At 52.9% G+C, this 22,098-nt stretch overlaps 1 protein-coding gene across 1 annotated transcript in view; it reads left to right on the top strand.

Moving 5' to 3' along the window:
• Window positions 1-22,098, top strand: part of DOT1L (DOT1 like histone lysine methyltransferase) — a gene marked incomplete at its 5' end in the record, with an annotated part of 70,710 nt that overhangs the window by 27,665 nt on the left and 20,947 nt on the right. Inside the window, 7 exons of the mRNA XM_084250780.1 lie at window positions 2,167-2,241; window positions 5,091-5,154; window positions 6,471-6,699; window positions 9,192-9,286; window positions 9,597-9,659; window positions 18,023-18,078; window positions 20,391-20,470. Coding sequence (XP_084106906.1) covers window positions 2,167-2,241; window positions 5,091-5,154; window positions 6,471-6,699; window positions 9,192-9,286; window positions 9,597-9,659; window positions 18,023-18,078; window positions 20,391-20,470 — 662 coding nt within the window. The remainder of the gene's footprint in view (window positions 1-2,166; window positions 2,242-5,090; window positions 5,155-6,470; window positions 6,700-9,191; window positions 9,287-9,596; window positions 9,660-18,022; window positions 18,079-20,390; window positions 20,471-22,098) is intronic.

A 22,098-nucleotide genomic window follows, 5' to 3' on the forward strand; every position in this document is an offset into this window, starting at 1 on the left:
GAACAGAACAGGCAGACTGACTGAAATACACTGCTGAGGGGAGCAGCGGGCGAGTCAGGAGAGGTCTGCCGCTCCATGTGGGTTTCTCTCTGGCCAGCCGGGGATCAAACTTGTGCTGCAGAGGCTGCGCATTGCTTCATAGTGCAGTACTTAACCCCTTGCGCCACCAGGGAAGCCCTAAATTTCTCTTTAAAAATTATTTGTTGCTAGTAATTATGAATATAATTTATTTTTGCACGTTAATCCTGTGTTCTATGATATTGTTCAAGTAACAAAAGTTCTAGAAGCTTCTATATATGTTCCTTAGGACAGACTATGTACTGAATCGTGTGCAGATAGAGATGTGTCTTCCTTTCCAGTCTTTAGACTGTTCATTGGATCTTCTTGCTGTGAGGAGCTGGACTAGGACCCTGAATAGTGTTGAAGAAAGGCAGTGGCCCCAGCCATCTGGCCTGCCCTCACCCTCAGGTTCTCCTCACCAGTTTGGTATTCGCTGCAGGGCTCACATGTCTGTCTCCTGACAGAAACCTTGTATGCTGCTGAACAAAGAGCTTACCGTAAGTGGTCACCAGGCATAAAGCTCGGTAAGCGAAGGTAGTGAGGTGGTGATCATGGGGCCCTTGGGGCTGAGGGAGTGAGGGAGAGATGACCCTGGGAGGCACAGAGATACTGGGGACTTGAGTTTGGATGGAGATTACAGATCTCTGAGCCATGGGTGCTGGCTGTTTGGGGCTACAGGGGTGGGAAAGTTGGATGAAGAGAACTGCCAGCTGGGGTTGCAGCTGCCAGAAGTAGCTACTTCCTGCTGGGAGGAAGCCTCTTGGGATGACACAGCACAGTAGGCAGAGGGAACCATTCCTCACCCTTCTGTGTCTTGTCTTCTCTGCCTCTAGGCAGAGCCCGCAGGGCATCAGCCTGCAGAGCCAGCCGAGAGAGTGGCTGTGCTGCTGAGATAGTAGCTCAGGAGCGACCTCACTCCCTTACCAGGGAGGGGAGGATTCAGTCCTTGTCTGGTTTCTTGAGTTTTTACCATGAATAGGGATTGCATTTTGTCAAGTGCGTTTCCTGCATCTGTTGAAATTCTACTACTACTTTTTCTCCTGTATTCTGTTAATGGGTGAATGATGGTGATTACTATTAAATTTTAAGCAACTTTCCATTCCTGTGATAACCCCACTTGATTGAGATGTACTGCAAAATTCACTTTAATAGTATGTTAAGGTATTTTGTGTCTCTGTAATCAATGTTGGTTTGTAGATTTCCTTGTAGTGACTGTCTTCATAAGGCCTTGTGTTTGCTGGTTTTGGTATCAGGGTAACATTTCCCTCATAAAACTGAAAAAGTTTTGGTAGTATTGAATTCTCTGGGAGGGTTATATCATTTTGGTAAGATTGAATTTGGTAGGATAGAATACCCAGGAAAATCTTTTGGGCCTGGTGGTTTCTCTGTGGGAAGGAATTTCATTTGGAGGTAAGGTCTTCAGTGGGTGTGATGCTCTGCTGATGTTCGTTCTTGTGCGTTCTAGTAATTTGTGTCATCAAAGAGCTTGTTGGTTTCCTGTAAGATGTCGGCCATGTTGGCATACCATCTTTCCTATATGTTCCTTGTCTTCCTCTTAGCCTCTGTGGGCTCTGTAGTGTAAAGGGTGATGTTCCCCTTTCAATATTTTTCTTGAGATGGATCAACATCCAGTTAGGCCTTCGCTGGGAGTGGTTGACATTTGTTTCTGTCTCTTAATCTGTAAGTTACTTCTCAACATCTTGTATCTTTATAGTGTGTGTGTTGAAGAAGCCCATGTTTGTTTTGGGATTAGTTAGCAAATAATCGCTTTCTTTAGTTTCTGGCTGGTAAGTAACTTTTCAGGTTTTCTCATTTGAGACAGTTGTTTGCCCTGGCCCTGTCACTTGTAATTCCTTTTAGCCCCTAAGAATCAACCTTGTTCAAACTTGAAGCGGCATGAAGTTTGTATAATTTACCACAGCTTCGTCATAAGCTTTACAGCACTTGTTTTGATGTAATGCCTTCCTTTTCTCTCTCATGTTTTGGATTGAGTAATGAGGATGTTTTGATTTTATATTTGGGAGTAAACAGAGTTTAAGAAAATGGAGAGTGAAAAATGGAGCATTAATCGTAATCGTCATTGCTTTTTCTGCTTTTGTCTTTCAGTTGGGTCTGTGAAGAAATCCCAGATCTCAAGCTTGCAATGGAAAATTATGTTTTAATCGACTACGATACCAAAAGGTAAGTGGACTCTGTCTGCGTCCATAGCTCCACCAGGGACAGGCTCAGCTCTTTGTGGGGACACAGCCTGTAATTGGTTCTTCTTTGAGGACACAGACTGATCTAGAATTCTCTGTATAGCGGGCCATAGCCTCCATGTAGTTATTTTTGTAGGAACTGTTTATCCAGTATTGGCAGAGGTTGTCAGAGTGAGGACACAGTTGGAAATGTCCACTGTAGAGACTGGAATTAGTATGTGTGAAGCTAGTAGTTGCTGTTGTCATGGTGGGCAGCTGCCAGGGCCTCATCCTGCCTGTGAGCTGCTGCTGGGTTGGCCAGACCTGGCCTCCGAGCCTCAGGCTCTGGCTTGGATCTCAGCTCAGTTGGGAAGTAACTGTATCTAACCCTTTGGCTGCTTCTAGCAGTTTCCTGCAGGCACATCCGGGACTTGAGAGCAGAGTCCATGGGTGGAGTGGGTGAGGCCATTTCTGGAATGCCTGCCTGGGAGTTTTGGTTTTTTTTTGGAGAATGAGAGATGCCATTACCTGCTTATGCCTATTTTAGCCCTTGGCAGACTTCCCTGAGGGTTGTGGTGTCTGTGTGCTGGGCGGCTCGATCTTGACAGGCGTGCAACACCAGGAGCCTGAGGCCTACAGAGCATCACGCCCAGTCTTTGACTCGGTGTCACTGTTGTATTTGGAGGACTGCTGGTTGGCTAGCAGTCTCCAGCTTTGCCAGCTCTGATCCTGCCCTATCCCCACTTTAATAATCATCCCCATGGTCACTCTTGTCAGAGCGGTCAGGTCCCTGGAGTGTCAGGTGGCCCTCCATCTGATGTGTGGGCACTGACCCTCCACGTGGTTGGTGAAGCCACACCTTTGATTGTTGTGCCTGCACTAGAGAGCCAGTGTTTTAAAGATGCTTTTGCTGCAAGGCTCTTACAGGTGAGTGTTTGCTGTTCTTCCCCTCCACGTCAAGTCAGCTTAGAAAAGACTGGAAGGAGGTTAGAGGCTGGAAATGTCAGCTTGATGGGGACAGTGTGATCTTGGGGTCGAGTGTATGCAGAGCATCCTCACTTTTTTTTTTTTTTTTTTTTGTGGGACCCTCGCTGGTGGCCGGGGATCAAACTGGTGCTGCAGAGGCTGTGGGCAGCCTCACAACCCAGCGCTCAACCGCTGCGCCACCAGGGGAGGCCCAAGAGCATCCTCACTTCTGTCTTAGACAGGGTGGGCCGGCAGAGCCACCTGTTGTGGATGGAATCCCATCAGGGCAAAGGTGTGAGGATGGGCCTAGGGCAGCCCAGGATCCTCCGAGCTTCTAACTTGCTCATCATCACAGGGAAAGTCTCTCCTGGAGGTATTCAGAGACCTTGGGTGGTCGTAGGTGCTGGGTTGAAAGAGAGATGTAAAGTAGAAGGCGAGGAAATAAAACCCTATCATTTCACAAATTAGGAGAGTCGGCCATAGCAGAGAGTCAGGGAGTGTGGCCCCAGCCCCGGGGTGAGAGCTTTTGCCCAGGCTGGCCGTGGTCTGCGTGTGTGGTTAGTTGGTCTGGAGCCTGGCCCAAATCACGTCCCCTCACATGTCCCTGCACTTGTGCCCCCTGATCCTGCTGGGTCATGAGTCTCCTTGTTGTCATTCTCCGTCAGGACTCGCCAGGTGAGGGCTCTCCCACTCTCAGGCTCGCTTACTTTTTCAGCCACCATCCAGGAAACTGAGCTGGTGTGACTTTGGGTCGTGGTGGAGTTCCTTTCCTTCTGTTATTAAGGGCAGGTGCAAAGTGGCGTGCTCCCCAGCTCTCGGGCAGAGCTCAGGCCGAGGATGCGGGTCAGGCGGGCCATGAAAATGCAGTGGAGGGTAGGGGGCTGATGGGTCTGGATGCTGACGGATCCTTATGTGCAAAGGATCCCGCAACTCAGCCAGTGTCATCCACTGTCTCCTGGGGTCTCACTGTGGAGAGCTGCTCAGCTGCTGTGCATGTAGGTGGCCTAGAAAGAACCCCTGCTCACCACTCCTTTCCACGTAGTCTGCTGGTGCTGCCCCTTCCATGTGGCCAGGGCTCTCCCTCCTCCCCTTCCAGCACTGCTAACAATAGGCCCCGGTCATTCTCTGGGGAGACCATTCTGGCCACTGTGGGGCGTTAACAGCATCCCTAGTCCCATCCACTAGACGCCAGAAGCACCTCCACAAATGTTGCCCACTGTCCCCTTGAGGGCAGGATCGCTCAGGTGCAGCCCCTGGGCTAGGAAATTCCAGTGAGCAGTGACACCTAAAGTACAGATGATCATATTTGAGAGAACCTAAAACTTCTACCTGCTGCATCCCCTCCTCGCCCCGCCCCTGCCAGGTGTTCAGTGCACATTGCTCCGTGTGTCCAGGAAGCTTTGGTGAACAGAAGTGACAGTCATGAATGAGAGACACCTTTCCCAGAGTCATTTGGTGCCTTTCTGCCTGATCCTGAGAGGTGGACCCTTCTGCTTGTTGGGACTGCTCTAGGCTAGTGGCCCCAAGTGTCCCAGTGTCCCGTGGAGGTGCTCCCAGCTGTGAAAGGGATTCCAGACTGCACACTGCTTTCACCCTGTCTTGGGGAGCACTGTGGGGGTGGGGAGTGAGGCAGCCTTGGCTCTGCTTTGTGAATAGCCAATGGCCTTCTGCAGACCTAACCTGTTGCGTACCCCCGACCTTGCCCTGACCTGTGAGCACTGCTGCGTGCCTACCTGAGGCACGAGGAACCAAGGACTGCCTCAGCCTGAAGCTCCCAGCTAGCTTGGGTGCCCTGTGACTGCTGCCTTCTCCCCGGTGCCTCATCCCTCACCTCCGGGGACCTGTTCTGAGTGTGGCAGTGACAGTGCCTTTTTCTTGCGTTTTCAGCTTTGAAAGCATGCAGAGGCTTTGTGACAAGTACAACCGGGCCATCGACAGCATCCACCAGCTGGTAGGTGGCCTTTTCCTCCACTCGGTTGCTCCTAGTCTCGCCCACACTGGGGTTGGTGACCCCTGTTTGCTGTGTCACCTGGTGGTTTCAGTGCACTGCCTCCAGACCCTCTGGGGATCTGGGACCCATTAAAGTCCTCCAGAGACGGAACGTGTAGTTTGGGGCTGGGAACCCTGACCTCCAGTGTGAGGTGCTCAGGGAGCTGTCATGAACGGGGGTGAGGGACCATCCACGCAGGCCCTGTGCCCGCTGTACACTGGACGGTTGTGACTGGCTGACCTGGTTTCTTTCTTTATTTTTTTTTTTTTTTAAGATTCATTTATTTATGCATACAAGAGCTGGGGTACAGGCCAGAGGTGTGGGGGGGTGAGAGGATTCACCAGAAACAGAGTGGGGAACAGAACAGGCAGATTGACCGAAACACACTGCTGAGGGTAGCAGCGGGTGAGTCAGGAGAGGTCTGCTGCGCCATGTGGGTTGTTCCCTGGCCAGCTGGGGATCGAACTCATGCTGCAGAGGCTGTGGACAGCTTCACAGGCTGTGTCTTAACCCCTTGTGCCACCAGGGAGGCCCTAACCTGGTTTATTTCTGAAGGTTGCTTGGGGCCCTCGTGTCCACATGAACCTTCACTTGGGTACCCTGTCCCTTGGGCAGGCAGTAATTAGACCTTTTGGGAGCTTCTTCTGCCTTTCAACCAGTCACGTGTGAGTGTCCTCTGGTCCCCGTGGGCGCTCTGGGTATGCAGTGCCTTGGAAGTGGTCTGCTTCTCCCCATGGTGCGTGAGGCTTCATCTACCAAGTGGGTTGGGAGTGAAGGTGTCACTATAGACAGAGCAGGACCCTGGTGAGGGACTGAGCAGGGTGGGTGAACACACAGCACGGAGCCTGCAGCTGGCTGGCTGTCCCCGACCTAACTGGTGTAGTAGTTGGAGCTCCTGGAATGAGCTGGTCCGGGTTGGCACAGGTTGTTGTTCTCATTGTTGTTACTATGGCCAGGAAGAAGGCGAGGCTCAGTAAGGACAGGGCTTCCTGTATCAGGGACAGGGCTTGGAGGGATTCTGCTGGGGTCAGCTGTGTGGCATCTAGTCCACTGCCTTGCCTAAAACTCTTCCTCGGTAGCCGTCACTGCTGTCACCAGGCTGCACGAGGCAGAAGTGCAGGAAAGGAGGGTGTGGGTGACTGACTCCCTGGAGTCCAGCACAGGCTGAAGGGTGTGGGCCTAGCTCTCGTCCCTTGGTGGGTCATAGCCAGTGTGGGGGTGAAGTCTGAGTGGACATCACCTGTGTGACATGCTCTGATGCTTTCCTCATATCCCAGTGGAAGGGAACTACCCAGCCCATGAAGCTAAACACTCGACCATCCAACGGGCTCCTGCGGCACATCCTGCAGCAGGTCTACAACCACTCAGTGACAGACCCCGAGAAGCTCAACAACTATGAGCCCTTCTCCCCCGAGGTGTACGGGGAGACCTCCTTCGACCTTGTGGCACAGATGATCGATGAGATCAAGATGACCGAGGATGACCTGTTTGTGGACCTGGGCAGTGGTGAGTGGGGACACATGTCCACCAGTGCTTAGTCTTTTGTCTCTGTTGTCCTTGTCACGGATGCCACCTGTGCTTCCCTTGGAGAAGAGTCCAAGGGGATGTGGTGAGGTTGCCGGGAGCATTCAGCAGCTGAATGTGGGGCCCATTCCCTAGCCCTAGCCCTGGCCCGGACCTTCCCACAGTGCTTGTTCCATGGAGAGATGGAAGAAATAGCCCTCCCCTGCCCCCCGCACCCTTGCTCTCCTGCTGTTCTGCCAGGCCATGACAAGACCCCTGGGTCTACCTGGAGCTCAGTCCTTAGCCACCCCAGCATGCCCTGTAGCCTCATATCAGCTGTCAGAATTGCCCCTCCTGGCAGCATCAGTTTAGAAGACCAGTTCCCGGCTCCCAGAAATGCCCTCCCTCATTGTTTGGGGTGAGTCCCTTGCTCTTGCAGAGGTAGCCCTGGAAGTTACCACACTTCAATCCTCCTGCACTCAGCAGCCTGATCAGCTGTTGTCTCCCTGCGTGTCTGTGGGGCACCCTGTACCAGACCGAGACCCCTGAAGGCTGGGCCTGTCTGTAGCCAGACATCAGAGCTGGCCATTGTATGTGCAGGAGACAGGTACAAGGTGGCACGTCATCTGACAACTCCTGAGGGAGCAGTCCGGTCCAGGTGACAGGGCTGATGATGTGGTTGGCTGTGAAGCCGTCACTCGCTACATTTGGAGCCTGGGCATAAACCTCCTCTAGTATGACTTTCTATCCCTGATGCAGAACTTGTTTTGGCACAAGTGCCTTGTGCTTACAGGTTTGAGAGTTCTACCTTAACAGACCTGGTCTTGCTGTTCCCAAAATGGGCCCAAAGGGTCAGGAAGATTATTTGGTGGTGGTGTCAACTTTTCTGAAGCTCTTTTTAAGCATACAGTCCATATTTTGATATGGGTGCATATAATTCAAAAGTCAGTTTTATAAAAGACAGTTTTATAAAGTTTTATCCTTTTTATGGAAGGATAGGTAACTTTTCATGTTAAAAAGCTTAAAAAATTTTAAATTTCTAGCATTACCTTTCCTGTCCCACTTGACCTCTGCATTTTATTTTATTTATTTTATTTTATTTTAGATTTATGTATTTATACATACACAAACTGGGGAGCTGCCCCTGGAGGCGTTGCAGGCGGGGCTGCCGTGCCGCGCGTGCGTCGTCAGGTGGCGGACAGCAGCGGGCTGGTCTACGCCAGGTGCCCTGGGTGGGCCGCCGGGTGATTGGTAGCCGGACACTCGCGGGTGCCGCTCGTGGCCGCTGGCCCCGGGCAGCCCTGACGCCCCTGGGTCTCTCCTAAAAGAAAAAAAAATTATTTGACTACATTCTATTTTTTTTTTTTTTAAGATTTATTTATTTATGTATACAAGAGCTGGGGTTTAGGCCAGAGGTGCGGGAGGGTGAGAGGATTCACCAGAGACAGAGCGGGGAACAGAACAGGCAGACTGACTGAAATACACTGCTGAGGGGAGCAGCGGGCGAGTCAGGAGAGGGCTGCTGCGACATGTGGGTCAGCTCCCTGGCCAGCCAGGGAATCGAACTCATGTGGGAGAGGCTGCATACAGCTTCATAGGTTGCGTCTTAACCCCTTGCGCCACCAGGGAGGCCCTTGACTACATTCTATTCAAACCTGAGATTCAAATGTCTCATAACATACTACTTAAAATACAAGCCAACCTGACGGGCAAGGAGACCTTCCTGGTGCCTCCAGCGTCTGATGTGTGTGTGCCAGGTGTTGCCTCTTGTTTCTGAGCCTGAGGACCTGCTGGTCAGGCTGCACGTGGTGTCACAAGATGACCATGCTCTGAAGGGGTTTTCCTGCTGCCTCTCAGGTGCCACATTAGACCCCAGGTGTTGTCAAGGCACTTCCAGCTTGGCTCAGCCACATGGGTAATTCACAGTGCACCTAGGTGTCACTGAGTCTCATGGTGCCATTTCTGTGTGTGAGCAGTTAGACTACCTAGGACTGGAATTCCTTGGCCACGAATGGATTCCAGGGGCCTCCCTGGTGGCGCAAGGGGTTAAGCACTGCACTATGAAGCATTCCGCAGCCTCTGCAGCACGAGTTTGATCCCACGGCTGGCCAGAGAGAAAAACACATGGCGAAGCAGACCTCTCCTTCTCGCCCACTGCTCCCCTCAACAGTGTATTTCAGTGGATTTGCCTGTTCTGTTCCCCGCTCTGTCACCCCCTGCATCTCTGGCCTATACCCCAGCTCTTGTATGCATAAATAAATAAATCTTTAAAAAAAAAAAAAAAAGAATGGACTCTGTTGTCAGGAGCATGGAGTGGTCCATGGATATTGAAACTCCCTAATGTGTGCCCAGCTCACGATCTGGGTCATTTATATATCTCCATGTATCTGCCTGTTGACCCCTATGGCCGCTGCGCTCCTGGTCCAGGCCCCAGCAGTGGTGTGGGCTTCCCCTCCTGTCACCTTGTCTGAGGCACCCCCTCCCTCTCTCTGAAGGTGTTGGCCAGGTTGTGCTACAGGTTGCCGCGGCCACCAACTGCAAACATCACTATGGCGTCGAGAAAGCTGACATCCCAGCCAAGTACGCGGAGGTGAGTGTTCCAGGGTGCTGGTGTGTGTGTGTGTGTATGCATGAGTGAGAAAGAGAAGTTCAGTTCTGTGTGTTTTCAAAAGGCGGTTCCAGAGTGTGCTTAATGGTCCTGCCAACCAAGGGCTGTAGCCTCATTCTCCCCATGTACTCTCTCACCACTTCTGCCTGATTCTGCAGAAATGGAATTGTGGATGGAGGATGGGGCCGCTGGGGTGGACGTTGAAGACTGCAGGGTTATTTCGAAGGACCCTCCCCTGTCTCCTGGCTGCCTAGGTTTCTGACAGGCTGTCTGGTTTTTCTTTCCCTTGCAGACCATGGACCGAGAATTCAGGAAGTGGATGAAATGGTATGGAAAAAAGCATGCAGAATACACAGTGAGTGCCATCGCTCCATGCCCCTGTGGCTAATGTTCGCCAGCCCAAGTCCCCTGCATCCCCTCTGACCCGCCGTGCTTCTCCCATGGGATCCTTTCTGGCCCCCTGGGCCTGTCCCACGTGGAGCAGCGTGTGTGGCACACAGGCCACTCATGAGCCCTGGCCCTGGCCGGGGGTGTGGCGTGGGGGATGGACGAAGGCCACTCATCCCCTCCAGGATCGAGTGCTGGAAGCCCTCCTTCCTCCCTTTCTACCTCTTGACCACTTTTTTGGTTCCCTCTCCTTCTCAGGGGATCTCTTGGGGAGTCCAGCTCCTGCTGCCCTTTGCTCTTGGGGAACACTTGCTTTGTGCATTTTTTCTTCTCCGGTACACATGGCTGATGCCTCCACAGTGCCCACCAAAAGTGGGTCATATTTGGAGCTCTTATGGGGTCGTTCCCCATAGCCTTGTGCACAAGTGGTAGCTGCTGTAGAGGAGGCAGGATGTGGCAGGAACGGCCTCTAACCTGTTTGTGGGCCGGTGGTGGACAGAAAGGGGAAGCTTTTAGGAAGCGGCAGGTTCCTTCTAGACAGCTTCTAGAAGTAATGCAGCGCTGCTGTCTTCCCAGGCTCCTTCCTGCTCTGTGCCCCTTCTTCAGCACCACAACCCGGTATTGTGCAGATGAGCTGGTGGTCCTTAGTATGGGATACTCTTTGGTGACAAGCTCACCACGCCTGTTACGGTGTTGGCCACTTGGATTTTCATACCTCCTGCACTTAAAAAAAAAACAGAAAGCTTGGTGTCCTGACACTTGAGTAGCGGTTCCACGCCCTGGTGTGGCCAATTGCCCTAGCCCTGGCAGTGACACTCCTACAAACATGGTCTGTTCCTGGCAGCCTCGAGTGCTTCCACCTCCCATGGGCTCTGCATTCTTTATCTACGACCTTTGTAATCAGTGCGCGGTGCTCTGTGCTGTGTGCAGAAGTGGAGAGTGTGAAGGAAAGTAGTTCTCTTGCTGCTTCCCAGGACCTTGGGCCTGACTGGGGCTGCTCCACTGCTTTTGTGCTTCTTAGTCCGGGTCCGTGTTTGGAGAACCTTGAGGGGTCCTGCTTCTGCTGGGAACCATGTGCTCTTTGAGATTAGCTGCACCTGCTGTGTGTGCTGAGTGCTTGTCTTCCCCCAGGCCACTGTCTTCCTGGGGGACCAGCCCCGTGAAAGTTCCTTTTCTGGCAAGACTCGGATTTGGGGAGCAAGCTCCCCTGGCTCCTGGTTGCCATTCAGTCTCACTCACTCAGCCTGGCCTTCATCTGCTGAGGTTCTTTGGGCTGCATTCCTGGATTTTCTGTTTTCTCCTCCTGCCTGGGATTCTGTATCCACTTCTTAAAATGCGCTTCCGTGTTCGAGAGGCCACCGTTGACCTCTACCAGTTTCTTGTATTGCCTGGAAATAGCCGCTGCGCATTCTCTACCCGCCAGGTGACAAGACCAGACCACTGTCCAGACCAATCCTTGGCCTTTCTTTTCTCATCTCCATTCATTAGGTGCCACTACCTGGGTTTAACCTGGGTGCTGACAGCCAGTGTGTGCTTTGTCTTGAAGGCTTCTGACACCTGGTCACTAGGCTAGAACGGCTGTCCCATGGGACGATGACTGTCGATCTGGAACTGATGTTCCTTATATTGTGAGGGAGACAGGATAAATCTCGTGGTTGTAGACTGCAGATGGATTGGGAGACAGGAAAGAAGAGGTTTACTGTTGCTTAGAGCACCCCAATAGTTTCTTTTGTGGATGGTGCTTTTGGTATTGTATTTAAAAGTCACTGTCAGGGCCTCCCCTGTGGCGCAGCGGTTGAGCACTGGGTTGCGAAGCTGCCCGCAGCCTCTGCGGCGCCGGTTCGATCCCCGGCTGCTCCCCGGCCACCGGAGGAGGGTCCCACATGGCGCGCAGACCTCTCCTGCTGCCCGCTGCTCCCCTCAGCAGTGTACTTCGGTCCTTCTGCGTGCTCTGACCCCCGCTCTGGCTCTGGTGAATTCTCTCACCCTCCCGCGCTTCTGACTGTACCCAGTGCTCAATCAATCAATCAATCAATAAATAAATCTTTAAAAAAAATAGATAAAAGTAACTGCCAATCTTGAGTTCATCTAGATTTGCTTTATAATATCTTTTGGGAGTTTTTCATTTAGGTCTGAAATCTGTTTTAAGTTAGTTGTGTTGTTTTTCTTTTTAAGATTGGCTTATTTATGCATACAAGAACTAGGGTGCAAGCCAAAGGTGTAGAGGGTGAGAGGATTCACCGGAGACAGAGTGGGGAGCAGAACATGCAGACTGACTGAAATACACTGCTGAGGGGAGCAGTGGGGAGTCAGGAGAGGTCTGCTGTGCCATGTGGGTCAGTTCCCTAGCTGGGGATCAAACTCATGCTGCAGAGGCTGCTGATAGCTTTAGAGTGCTGAGACTTAACCCCTTGTGCCACCAGGGAGACCCTGTTTTAAGTTAGTTTTTGTGAAGGGTGTTAGGTCTGTGTCTAGATTCATTTCTCTTTCTGTGTGTATCCCGGTGCAACTTGTTGCAAAGGCTACCTTTCTTCATTGAGTTGCCTTTGCTCCTTTGTCAGAATACTTGGATCTATTTATATGGCCTCTGCACTCTGTTCTGTTCCTTTGGTTGACTTGTCTGTTCTCTGCCGACACCACACCCTCTATCTGGCTGTGGTTCCACAGGAAGTTTTGGAGTCGGATAGTGTCAGTTCTTGGCTTTGTTCTCCTTCAGCATTATCTGGGCCTTTTTTTTTTTTTTAAGTGGTTTTTTTTTTTTTAAAGATTTATTTATTTATACAAGAACCAGGGTACAGGCCAGATGTGCGGGAGGGTGAAAGGATTCACCAGAGACAGAGCGGGGAACAGAACAGGCAGACTGACTGAAATGCACTGCTGAGGGGAGCAGCGGGCAAGACAGGAGAGGTCTGCTGCGCCATGTGGGATTCTTGCCGTCCGGCCAGGAGTGAACCCATGCTGCAGAGGCTGCGGACAGCTTTACAGTGCGATGCTCAACTGCCTGCGCCACGGGGGAGGCCCTGTCTGGGCCTTTTTCCACGTAACTGCAGTCAGTTTCTTGAGATCCACTGAATTGCTTGCTGTAATACAGGTTTGATTAAATATGTAGATTATGATAGGAATAACTGACAATTTGACATTGTTGAGTCTTCCTGTTCATGAACATGAAACATCCCTCCAGTTACTCCATTCTTTGTCACCCTTCCTGTGAAATTCTCCTTAGACAGGTTGATGCATATACTTTGTTAGTTTTGTACCTAAGTATTTCATGCTTTGCGTGCTGGGAGAAATGGTATTATATTTAATTTCAAGCTCCACTTGTTCATTGCTGATCTATAGAAAAACATTGTTCCTTTTATATTTTCCTTATTACTACCTAGTAATGCCTTTATCCTGTAACTTCCTTTGATTGCTTTATAGTTCCAGTTTTCTGGCTGATTGAGATTTCGACATAGATGATTGTATCATGAGCAGCGGCAGTTTTACTTCTTCCTTCCTAGTCTGTACAGTCACCTGTTGCTTGATGATGGCCAAGGATGGATCATATAAGTGACTTTAGTGGCTGTACCAAGCGCCTGGTGTGTGGTAGGATGTGCCATCCAGGTTTGTGTCATTACCCTTTGCAGCGTTTGCACAGTGATGACCCATGCAGTGGTGTCTTTCGCAGGATGCGTCCGAATTGTTAGACTTTCTGTTTCCTCGTCTTGTCTTGTTGCACCGGCGGGGCCTCCCAGTCCAGCGTGCGGAGCCTCCTTGCCTTGTTCCGCTCCTCCTGGGAAGGCCTGTTTTTCTCACTGGGAAGCCGCATGGCGACTATAATGTTCATGCATGTTCTTTATCAGATTGCAGAAGTCCCTTCTAGTCTAGCCTGCTGGGGTTTGCCAAGCGTTTTTTTTCTTATGTTGGTACGAGCTCGTGACTTTTCTTCTTGGCTTTTCCTCTTGGCTTATTCCCCATGGCCCACTGCTCAGGGTGTATCCTGTAGCACCAATTTCCACACTGGGGGTGAGTCCATTTGGTTGTTTCTTTAGTTCATTTCACATTGTTGCAACTCATGTGTGGTCTAGTTTTGTTGAGGGGTCTGCACGTGTGTCCATTAGGGGTCCTGGGCTGTGCTTTCCTTTCCCGTGATTGTCTGGTCTTGGTGTCAGCGTGCAGCCGCCCTGCAGAGTGAGTGAGGAAGGGCTCCCTCTGCTTCTCTCTGTTTCCTGGACCAGGACTTACATGTCATAAGGGCTGCTCTCTCCCTTTTCTTGGTGGAATTTCTTACATGATTCTCTGCCTTCTCTTGTCCTCTGCACCTGCAGTTCTTGGCATTTGTCACTTGGGCTGCACTTTCAGTCAGTCCATTTGGCTTTTGATTGTGGGGTACTCCTTCCCACCGGGTGGCCCGTGACCCTGGTGTGCCAGCTGCTGCTAGCAGGCCTGCCATTTCCCCCAGACTTAATAACTTCTGCAAACACGTGTTTTTCAGTTCCGAAGACTTCCTGCACCTGGTTGGAGAGCCAAACAGGTCCACTCACGTAATATAAACGTGCTTATGACCTGGGTCCTAGAATAACTCCGCTGGATTCCCAAGGGACCTCCAGTGCTTCTTGGAGCTTGGATTAGCTTTTGGTGTGGTCCTGGTGGCTGGAGGGGATGCCAGGAGGCTGGTGTGGGTTGCGCGTCCTGGGTTGGTCATTTCTCCTGGTCACCACCAGGTGGCAGTGACCCGTCTCGGGGTGTTTGGGAGTCAGTGATCCCTATCCCTTGGCCATGGGAAGGGCTCCCTGCTTGGAAACCAGTTACCAGTTGATTGTTTGGGCCTTCTGGGCTGTGGGGTTCTCATAGCCGTGACGTGGCCCCTTCACAGGGCTGGGAGCAACTCTCAGCTGAAAGTTCCAGCCTTGGCAGTGACAGGTTTATGAAACCAGCTGCTTGGGACGCCTCATACCTGTTCTCTGTTCCTAGAGTGTTCTGTTGATATCACCCTGCACCGGGAGGGGGAGCTGGAGTCTGGGTCTGGCTCCTTGATGCCCAGATTGGCGGGAATGTGTATCCTGGTTCCTTTCTGTGGTTTGACAAGATGCCTGGTTGGCAAGCTGAGTCCTGCCTCCTGTTACTTAAGAACTGAAGAGAAAAGCAAGCCAACAATTACCTAAAAATAGCCAAATGTACTTTTCCATACTCCAGAGCCTGCTGGTTGAGACCCAGGGTCCCCCGTGGCCCACCTCTCCCTCCCTCCCCCACATAGGCTCCGTTTGTTCCCTCCTCCCTGAACCTCATGTTCCAGGCTTCTGCTCCTCAGGGAACTCCTGATCAACCTCTGCTTGTCTCTTCCCAATCCCACACCAGTTGTTCCAGTGGCCAGGCTTTTCCTGCTGCCCCGTCCCTCCTCCTTTCACTGCCTTTTGCCTGTAGGCCCTTTGCTCCTCGGGGTGCCCCCCTACCCATGAGATGCGCTGTCTACTTCCTCCCCCTGCAGCAGTCAGGCCTCCCCGGGCCCACACAGCATGCAGCCTTCCTGTTCCCCGCACCGTTGTCTCTCGTGGCTTCTGCTTGATCTGGCACAGAGCGAGTGGGTCCTACTTGGCAGGTCTCAGATGTTGAGAGGTCACACCACAGGTGGCCTTAGTGTCATGAGGGGAAGGTGCTGGTGCTGCTGTGGCCTTGCCTCTTGCTCAGACACTTTCTTCTTTCCCACCTTCCTTGGGTGGTTGTGGGATAAGAGCTGCCCCTAAAGGTTTGTCCACATTCGCATGGCCTAGTTTTGCCCACTGGCAGTTGGGAAGGTGCAGAGTGCCTGTGTGGGTGCCTTCTGAGGACAGGCACTGGCATTTTGGAGCATTGTGTGCTTGCACGCTCTGGACTCACCCCCTGGCTGCGGGGCACACAGCCAGGCTGAGTGTATGGTTTGTAGTGCTCATGGTCAAGTCCCAGGTCAGCTGAGGGCAAGTCTCGGATCCTTGGATCCTTGTAGGGCTTCTCAGTGGCTGCCGCCAGGTGGTGTATCCAGCTCCTTCACTGTTCAGGGTGTGCCTGCTTCAGTCTCCCCTATGAGGGCTTGCTTCACAGGGAGCTTACTCTCCCCTCCACTTAGAGAACACATGGAGGCATCTGGGGAAAGTCTGGTAAGCCAGGGCGATGGGGACAGATCCTCATGCCTGTGCTGTTGACCCCAGACCAGAGCGTCTCGTGGCCTCCTTGCAGAACGTTGGCTACACCCCTGAGGGCTTTAGGCCGCATGGTGGCATCTCATGTCCTTTCCCCTCATGCGGTTCTCTATAGATGGGGTCTTGTTCCGCTGGGTCCAGTCATGGGTCCTGGGCAGGGAATCGGGACTAGAAGGCCAGGTTAACTCAGGCACACTGTTGACTCATATGCAGGCCGGCCTTGGCCGTCACTCTCCTGGGCTGGTCTCTTGGCCCACCTGTGCTGAGAACAGCCCTGGTGTGGGCAGAGTAGGAGAGTGGCCGTTTCCTTGCCTTGATAAGACCCGAGTCAAGCAGTGGCATGATGGCCTGAAACAGTATGACTTGGACAGGAAAATTTGAAGGCAAGAGAGAGGCCAGCCATATCAGGAGGACCTGTTTTGGGGTCATCAAGGCTATACCCCAGATACAGGAGATGTTGGAGGACCCCCCCCCCCCCGAGAGCTGAGTGGATGGCCAACCTCACTGCTCTGATTTATTCAGGGAAAGGACAGAGCAACATGAGCAAAGGGGAACGGCGTGTGGGGTGGGTCTGTGAAGACCAAGTAGAAATTTCCAGAGTTCTCCCCCATGGGGTTGCACAGGACACACTTAATTCCCTTAAAATGAGCCTAAACAGCACGTGGAGGTGTGGTCTCTGGGAGGCTAAGAGGGGTTCAGTGCCTAGGGTGCTCACTGGGGGCGGTCACGCAGGCGCCTCTGCCTGGCAGATCCCAGACTGCAGGGGGAGAGCAGGTGCTGGGCATGGACCATCTGTTTGCACAGATGGGTTAAGGCCACGGGAACCCTGTTAATGAGGCAGGAAGCCCTCAAAATCCAGTCCCCAGACATTGTCAAGGGCTACCTTACTGCCAGCCTTCCCTAAGATACCACCTATGGTGGTTTCTCTGCGCATTAACGGATGTAGGTTTTACAGTTGCTTTGTTTGCAGGCCTCAGGCCTCAGTACAGTGGGACAGGGTCTTCCTTCCTCTGTGTCCTGAAAGGTGCTCTGAGCGGGCGCTGGGCTCCTGCCCTCTCTGTGAGGAGGTGGGTTATTTCTTGTACCCTGACACCACAACCGCCATCTCCCTGTGGCTGTGTCTGTCCCAGCCATTTCTTGTCAGTGGACTCACCCAGTGCGGCTTCGTGTGTCTGGCTTCTCTCCCTGAGCGGTGTGTTTTCAGGGTCCCTTCCTGTGGTGGTGAGTGTTGGCGCTGCCCTCTTCTCTTGAGTAATATTCCAGGGTACATTGTTTGCCCATTTATTCCCTGAAGGACACTTGAATTGTGTCCACTTTTTCGTGGTTGTGAGGTGTGCTCTTGTGAACGTGCATCTTCAGTTCTCCTGGGTAGACGTCGAAGAGTGGTGCTGATGGCCTTTGTGAACAATCATAAAAGCAGATTTTTGATTTGTGAATGTTACAGTCTGGACAGTCAGGTTAATAAGAACTGTGTTCCCTTGAACATATTTTGGCCCTGAGGTAAATGATATTTGTCTGTTAATAAAATACTAGAGCAGGTGTTGGGGTTCCAAGGGCCTGGGAGGCCCCTTTGTTCGTGGGAAACAAAGCAGTAGAACCCAAGGTCAGGCCTCAAGGCCACAGTAGAGACGCGTCCTTGATAGAAACAGCCCCCCTTCCTGTTCTGTGAGCAGTGGTTGTGCTGCCCCTGAAGACCACATGGAGGTGTGTGGCCTGGTGGTGCTCCAGGTGCTTCTACAGGCGTGAGGGAGTTCCCGTCATCACCTTGCTGCCATGCTGGCTGGGGTGCTGACCACACCCTGGGGCTCCCTGCTGGCAGGGAGGATGTGGTGCCATGTCTTTCTGGAGGCTTCTCTAGTGTTACTCAAGTGCTCTCAGCCCTCTTTGTTCCCTGGTCCCTGCATCTTGCACTCCAGGATGACTCTGGAGCTCTGGGCCCCTCCTCTCGTGGCCAAGGAGTGACCACGTGTGTGGTGTGGGAGCTTCTGATTTGTTGCTCTAGCTTGTCCCGGACCGTTCCTTCCTCCCCATAGAGCTGCCATGGTGTTACCTTGTCCTTCCCACCTCAGCAACTTTGCTCATTTCATCTATTTTTTGCTGGGTGGGGCAGGGTGGAGGGCATAGACACCCAGCGAGGCCCACCCGAATAAGCCTTGTTCACGTTATCTTCTTGCAGCTGGAAAGAGGCGATTTTCTCTCAGAAGAGTGGAGAGAGCGGATCGCAAACACAAGGTATGTCCAGAGTGAGTGGGCACTCAGGTGGGCAGCACAGGACTGCCAGGAGGGTTGCCACAGGTCCCTGTGTGGTGGCTCTGGTGTTCAGCGTGGCTTCTTTCCAGCACAGAATCGGTCAGATGGAAGCAGTAGCGGGTCCTGCTCTCCCCCAGGGTCCCTTGGGGTGTCTCTGGGCCTGCCCCCTTGGGGATGTACCACCTGACTTTCATCGCTGCCTGTGGCCCCTCCCCCACTTGGCCTGGCATCTGGGCTGTTTCTCCACGTGACAGTGTTGAGCCCCTGGAGCGGCCCCAGCCCTCTTGCTCACGTCCCACGCTTGCTGGCCATTGAGCTCCTCTGCCGCAGTGGCCGCCTCAACCCTTGAGGCCAGGGTCCACCGCAGAGCCCTTCCCTGCTCATGTGGGGGTTGGAGTGCCTGCACAGGGGGTGCTCACACTGGGTTGCCCTCAAGGGTTGGGGGCTCTTATGCAGGAGTGCTTGCCCAGGGGGTGCTCACCCGGGTTGCTTACATGGGGGTGTTCTCATGGGTGCTCATACAGGGCAAGGGTCCTCACATGGGACACTTAACATAGGTCCTCTTGTGGGCTGGGGGCACTCCATGGGGGTACCTCAGCGGGTGGGACACCCACAGCAGTGAGGGGTGCTCATGGTTGCAGTGACTCTGGCAGGCCTCCCTGCTCTGCTTTAGCTGAGCCTGTGGTGTGTGCTCTGTCTCCACCATGATTCTTGGGGCAGGGAAAGAACAGGTGTTCATCTTTCAAATATGGTCCCTCTTCTACTTCCCTGAGAATTTCTTTCTCTCTTTCCCCTTCTTTGTTTGGTTGCTAGGAACAGAATTCCCCTGAGAATTTCTTATCTAGTCAGACCCACTGTCCCCCATTGGCCAGGTGCTCCCCCTTTCCTTGAGAGAAGTCCTCTCACCCCATGAGTGGGGTCCTGGGCTATGCCAACACTGGTAGGCCAGACCCTGCTTTAGGGACGGCTCCTCCCCACACTGCCAGCAGCATACAGGGTGCACCTGCCTTGCCCTTGTTCTCCCTTGCCCGTCGTCTGCTTGATGGGGAGTAGCCCGTGGCTCTGCGTTGCAGGCTGGGGGGACCTCTTCTTTCTGCGAACAGTGTGTGTCCAGGACTTGGAGGCTGGAGGGCAGTGTGCCCGGGTGCTCTGTTTATGTTGCCTCAGCTTACCTCTGACTCCTTGTGTCTCAGCACCTCCTGCTGCAGCCTGTGTCAGGGTTTTACCTGGCTCACACCTTCTCACTGCCTCTGTCCCCCTGAGACTCTGGGTCTACTCAGAGCATCTTGTGGGTACTGGCTGCCCTGGGGCCTGGCCAGGCGAGGTCGGTGGACCACCGGGAGCGTGCTGGTCCTTCTTCAGCACCTCTTCCCTGCAGGCTTCACTTTGCCCCATCTGTTGCACTATTAGGCCCCCCTTACCATTTTCTTTGCTTGCTGCTGCAGTAGCTTCCAGACTAGCCCTGTGTTCGGTCACAGTCAGAAGAGGCAATGACCCTCTCTGCAGACCTGCCATCCATGGCACACTTCTTAGCCTGCAGAGGTCTCGGCATTTAGACGCAAACCCCATAGTACTATGTCCAGGGTGGCCTGCCTCATCTCTGGGGTTTCAGACGAACTGGTCGCATGGATGTTTTCTGAGAGGATTCATTTCCGCTGGCAAGAACCAGGCCAGAATGGGTGGGGGTGAGGGAACAGAAAGTGGGTCCTGGCTACCCTAGTGAGAGGCTGTTAGCTGAGGTTCCTGAGGTCATTTAGTGGCAGAGACTGCGAGAAAGTGAGAGAAAACCCTCCAAGCACTTTGCTGTAGGCATTGTGGTGGTTTACACTCACACGTGGCTCCCTCCAGTCATGCTGCCTTCCTGCCTGGGTGTCTGGTTACCTTTTGTGCTGCCTGCATCCCAACCCCAGGGAGATCCAAGGGCAGGTGGGGCTACCACCAGTTGATGCAGGAAGTGGGGAGGGACAGCAATGACCTGGGGGTCACTTTGGCCAGCACATGTCCATCTTGGCTCTTCGTACTTGTCAGGAAATTTCTGAGTTGTTGAGTCAGCGACAGACTGAGCAGCCTGTTAGGTTCTGCAGGGCCAGGGACTGTTGCCAGGTGGGCAGAGGTGGGACCAGCAGAGATGGGGCGGGCAGGATTGGGTGGAGGTGGTGCAGTCAGAGGTGGCAAATGGCAGCTAGGCCTGCCTGCACTGTGCTGGCAGAGGAGTCAGTGGGTGTGTATGTACTGGAACTCTGTATGCTGTGCAATGGAACTTCAATTTACTGAACTGGAATATTATTTTGCAGTGTTATATTTGTGAATAACTTTGCCTTTGGTCCTGAGGTGGATCACCAGCTGAAGGAGCGATTCGCAAACATGAAGGAAGGTAATGTGTCCCTTCATCATCCGCCTGGACGGTGGGACTGCGGAGTTCTTATAAGCAATAGTGCCATCAGTCTTGGTATCTGATGAGAAGGCCCCAGGCAGGGGCTCCTTGTCACCTAGGTGGGGTGACCCTCTTGGTTAATTGGGGGGTGGGTTGATCCCATCTGCTCAGGCACCTGGGCTGGGCTGGCCAAATAAGCAGGGAGTTTGCATTGCCCATAACCATGTGTAACTTCTTAGTGCAAGGCTGTTCCATGTCACACTGAGGTTCTCTCATCATCCATCTGAGATTCTGAGCTGAGTGGAATTCCCTTTTTTTCTGGCTACCCTACCTTGTGGCACATGAGGGTATGCAGGCCGGCCCAGGCCTCACGGTCTTTCCAGTTGGGATACTTGCTGCTCCCTTCCTTCTGCCTCAGCACCAGTCTAGACCTGGGTGGGTATCAGGCAAGGTGAGGTGGCGGGGCTGCCCTACCTGCATTAAGTGTCAGAATTGTGGCCCGGATTTTCCCAGCCACTGATGCAGCTTGAAAACCACAGTTCTCATGGTTTCCTGAAGGACTTGTGAAGGCTTAGGTAGACTTTGTTTTCCCTTGCTTATGAAAACCTTCAGTTTGGAATTGAGCTGCTGCTTTTTTGTGACACAGGTCCTTCTGTTGGAATTTGGCCTTTATAGGGGTGGTGTGGGTCAGCCTCTGAATCCCCTCCATGCCTGGGGTGGCGGAGGGAGGGGTGGTGCCTGCTCCTTATCTTTCTTAAAGATGTGGGTGGAAGAAAGGATACTCTGTCCAGGTCCTCAGGAGTAAAATTAAAATGCCTCCAGGCCCAGGTGACAAATGTGAAGTGTTTTTTTTTTTTCCCCTATGCTGTGCCCAATACATCCCTCACGTGCTCAGAATATCAGATGGATAAGAGTACCAGTTCTAGAATCCTTCTCAATAGACAGGAGCTAACTAGTTCTATTTGAACACCCATCCCTGATTTTGTAACTACCCCTGGGTCCTGGGTGTGTGGGGCTGTGACTCAGTGTAAGAGAAGATACCCGATAAGTTCCGGGAAAGGGCAGCTAGAAGAGCTGACTTCTCTGGGCACAGGCTGCCTGGGCACTATTGTAGGTGCTATGGGTAGACCCCAAACCTCAACTTGTCTGTCCCTGCTGTCACTGAGCAGGTAGAAGTGGGTGGTGTCCAGAGTGCCCTCCACCCTCCTGCCTGGCTTTGATCTGCAGGCTGGGCAACGAGTCACTTTCTCCCTAGGGAAGGTCAGGAGCAGTGAAGCCCTGGGGTCACTAGAACCACTCTGGCTGAGATCTGGGTGGTCAGGAACATGGAAATGAGTCCACTGCTTGTGCATTCCAGCTTCCAGCCAAGTGCTGGGACCCGTGGTCCCCAGCTGCCGGGATTGCACATGCCTGCCTCCACTGCTTGGCTGGGCGCGGCCAGCGTCCTCCGTGCAGCCCAGACCTGACACCTGTTCTCCTGCAGGGCCTTCCAGTGTGGGGGTGAGGGAACCCCTCCAGGTCCCCAACCGTGGCCCTGGCCCATGTGTACCCTGTAGTCAGTGCCCCATGCCTGGGTGCACCGGGCCCTGAGTGTCTAGGGGAAGCCCTGGATATGGCTGGAGAGGTGG

The sequence above is a fragment of the Talpa europaea genome, assembly GCF_964194135.1.
Source record: "Talpa europaea genome assembly, chromosome: 12".
Lineage (NCBI taxonomy): Eukaryota > Metazoa > Chordata > Mammalia > Eulipotyphla > Talpidae > Talpa > Talpa europaea.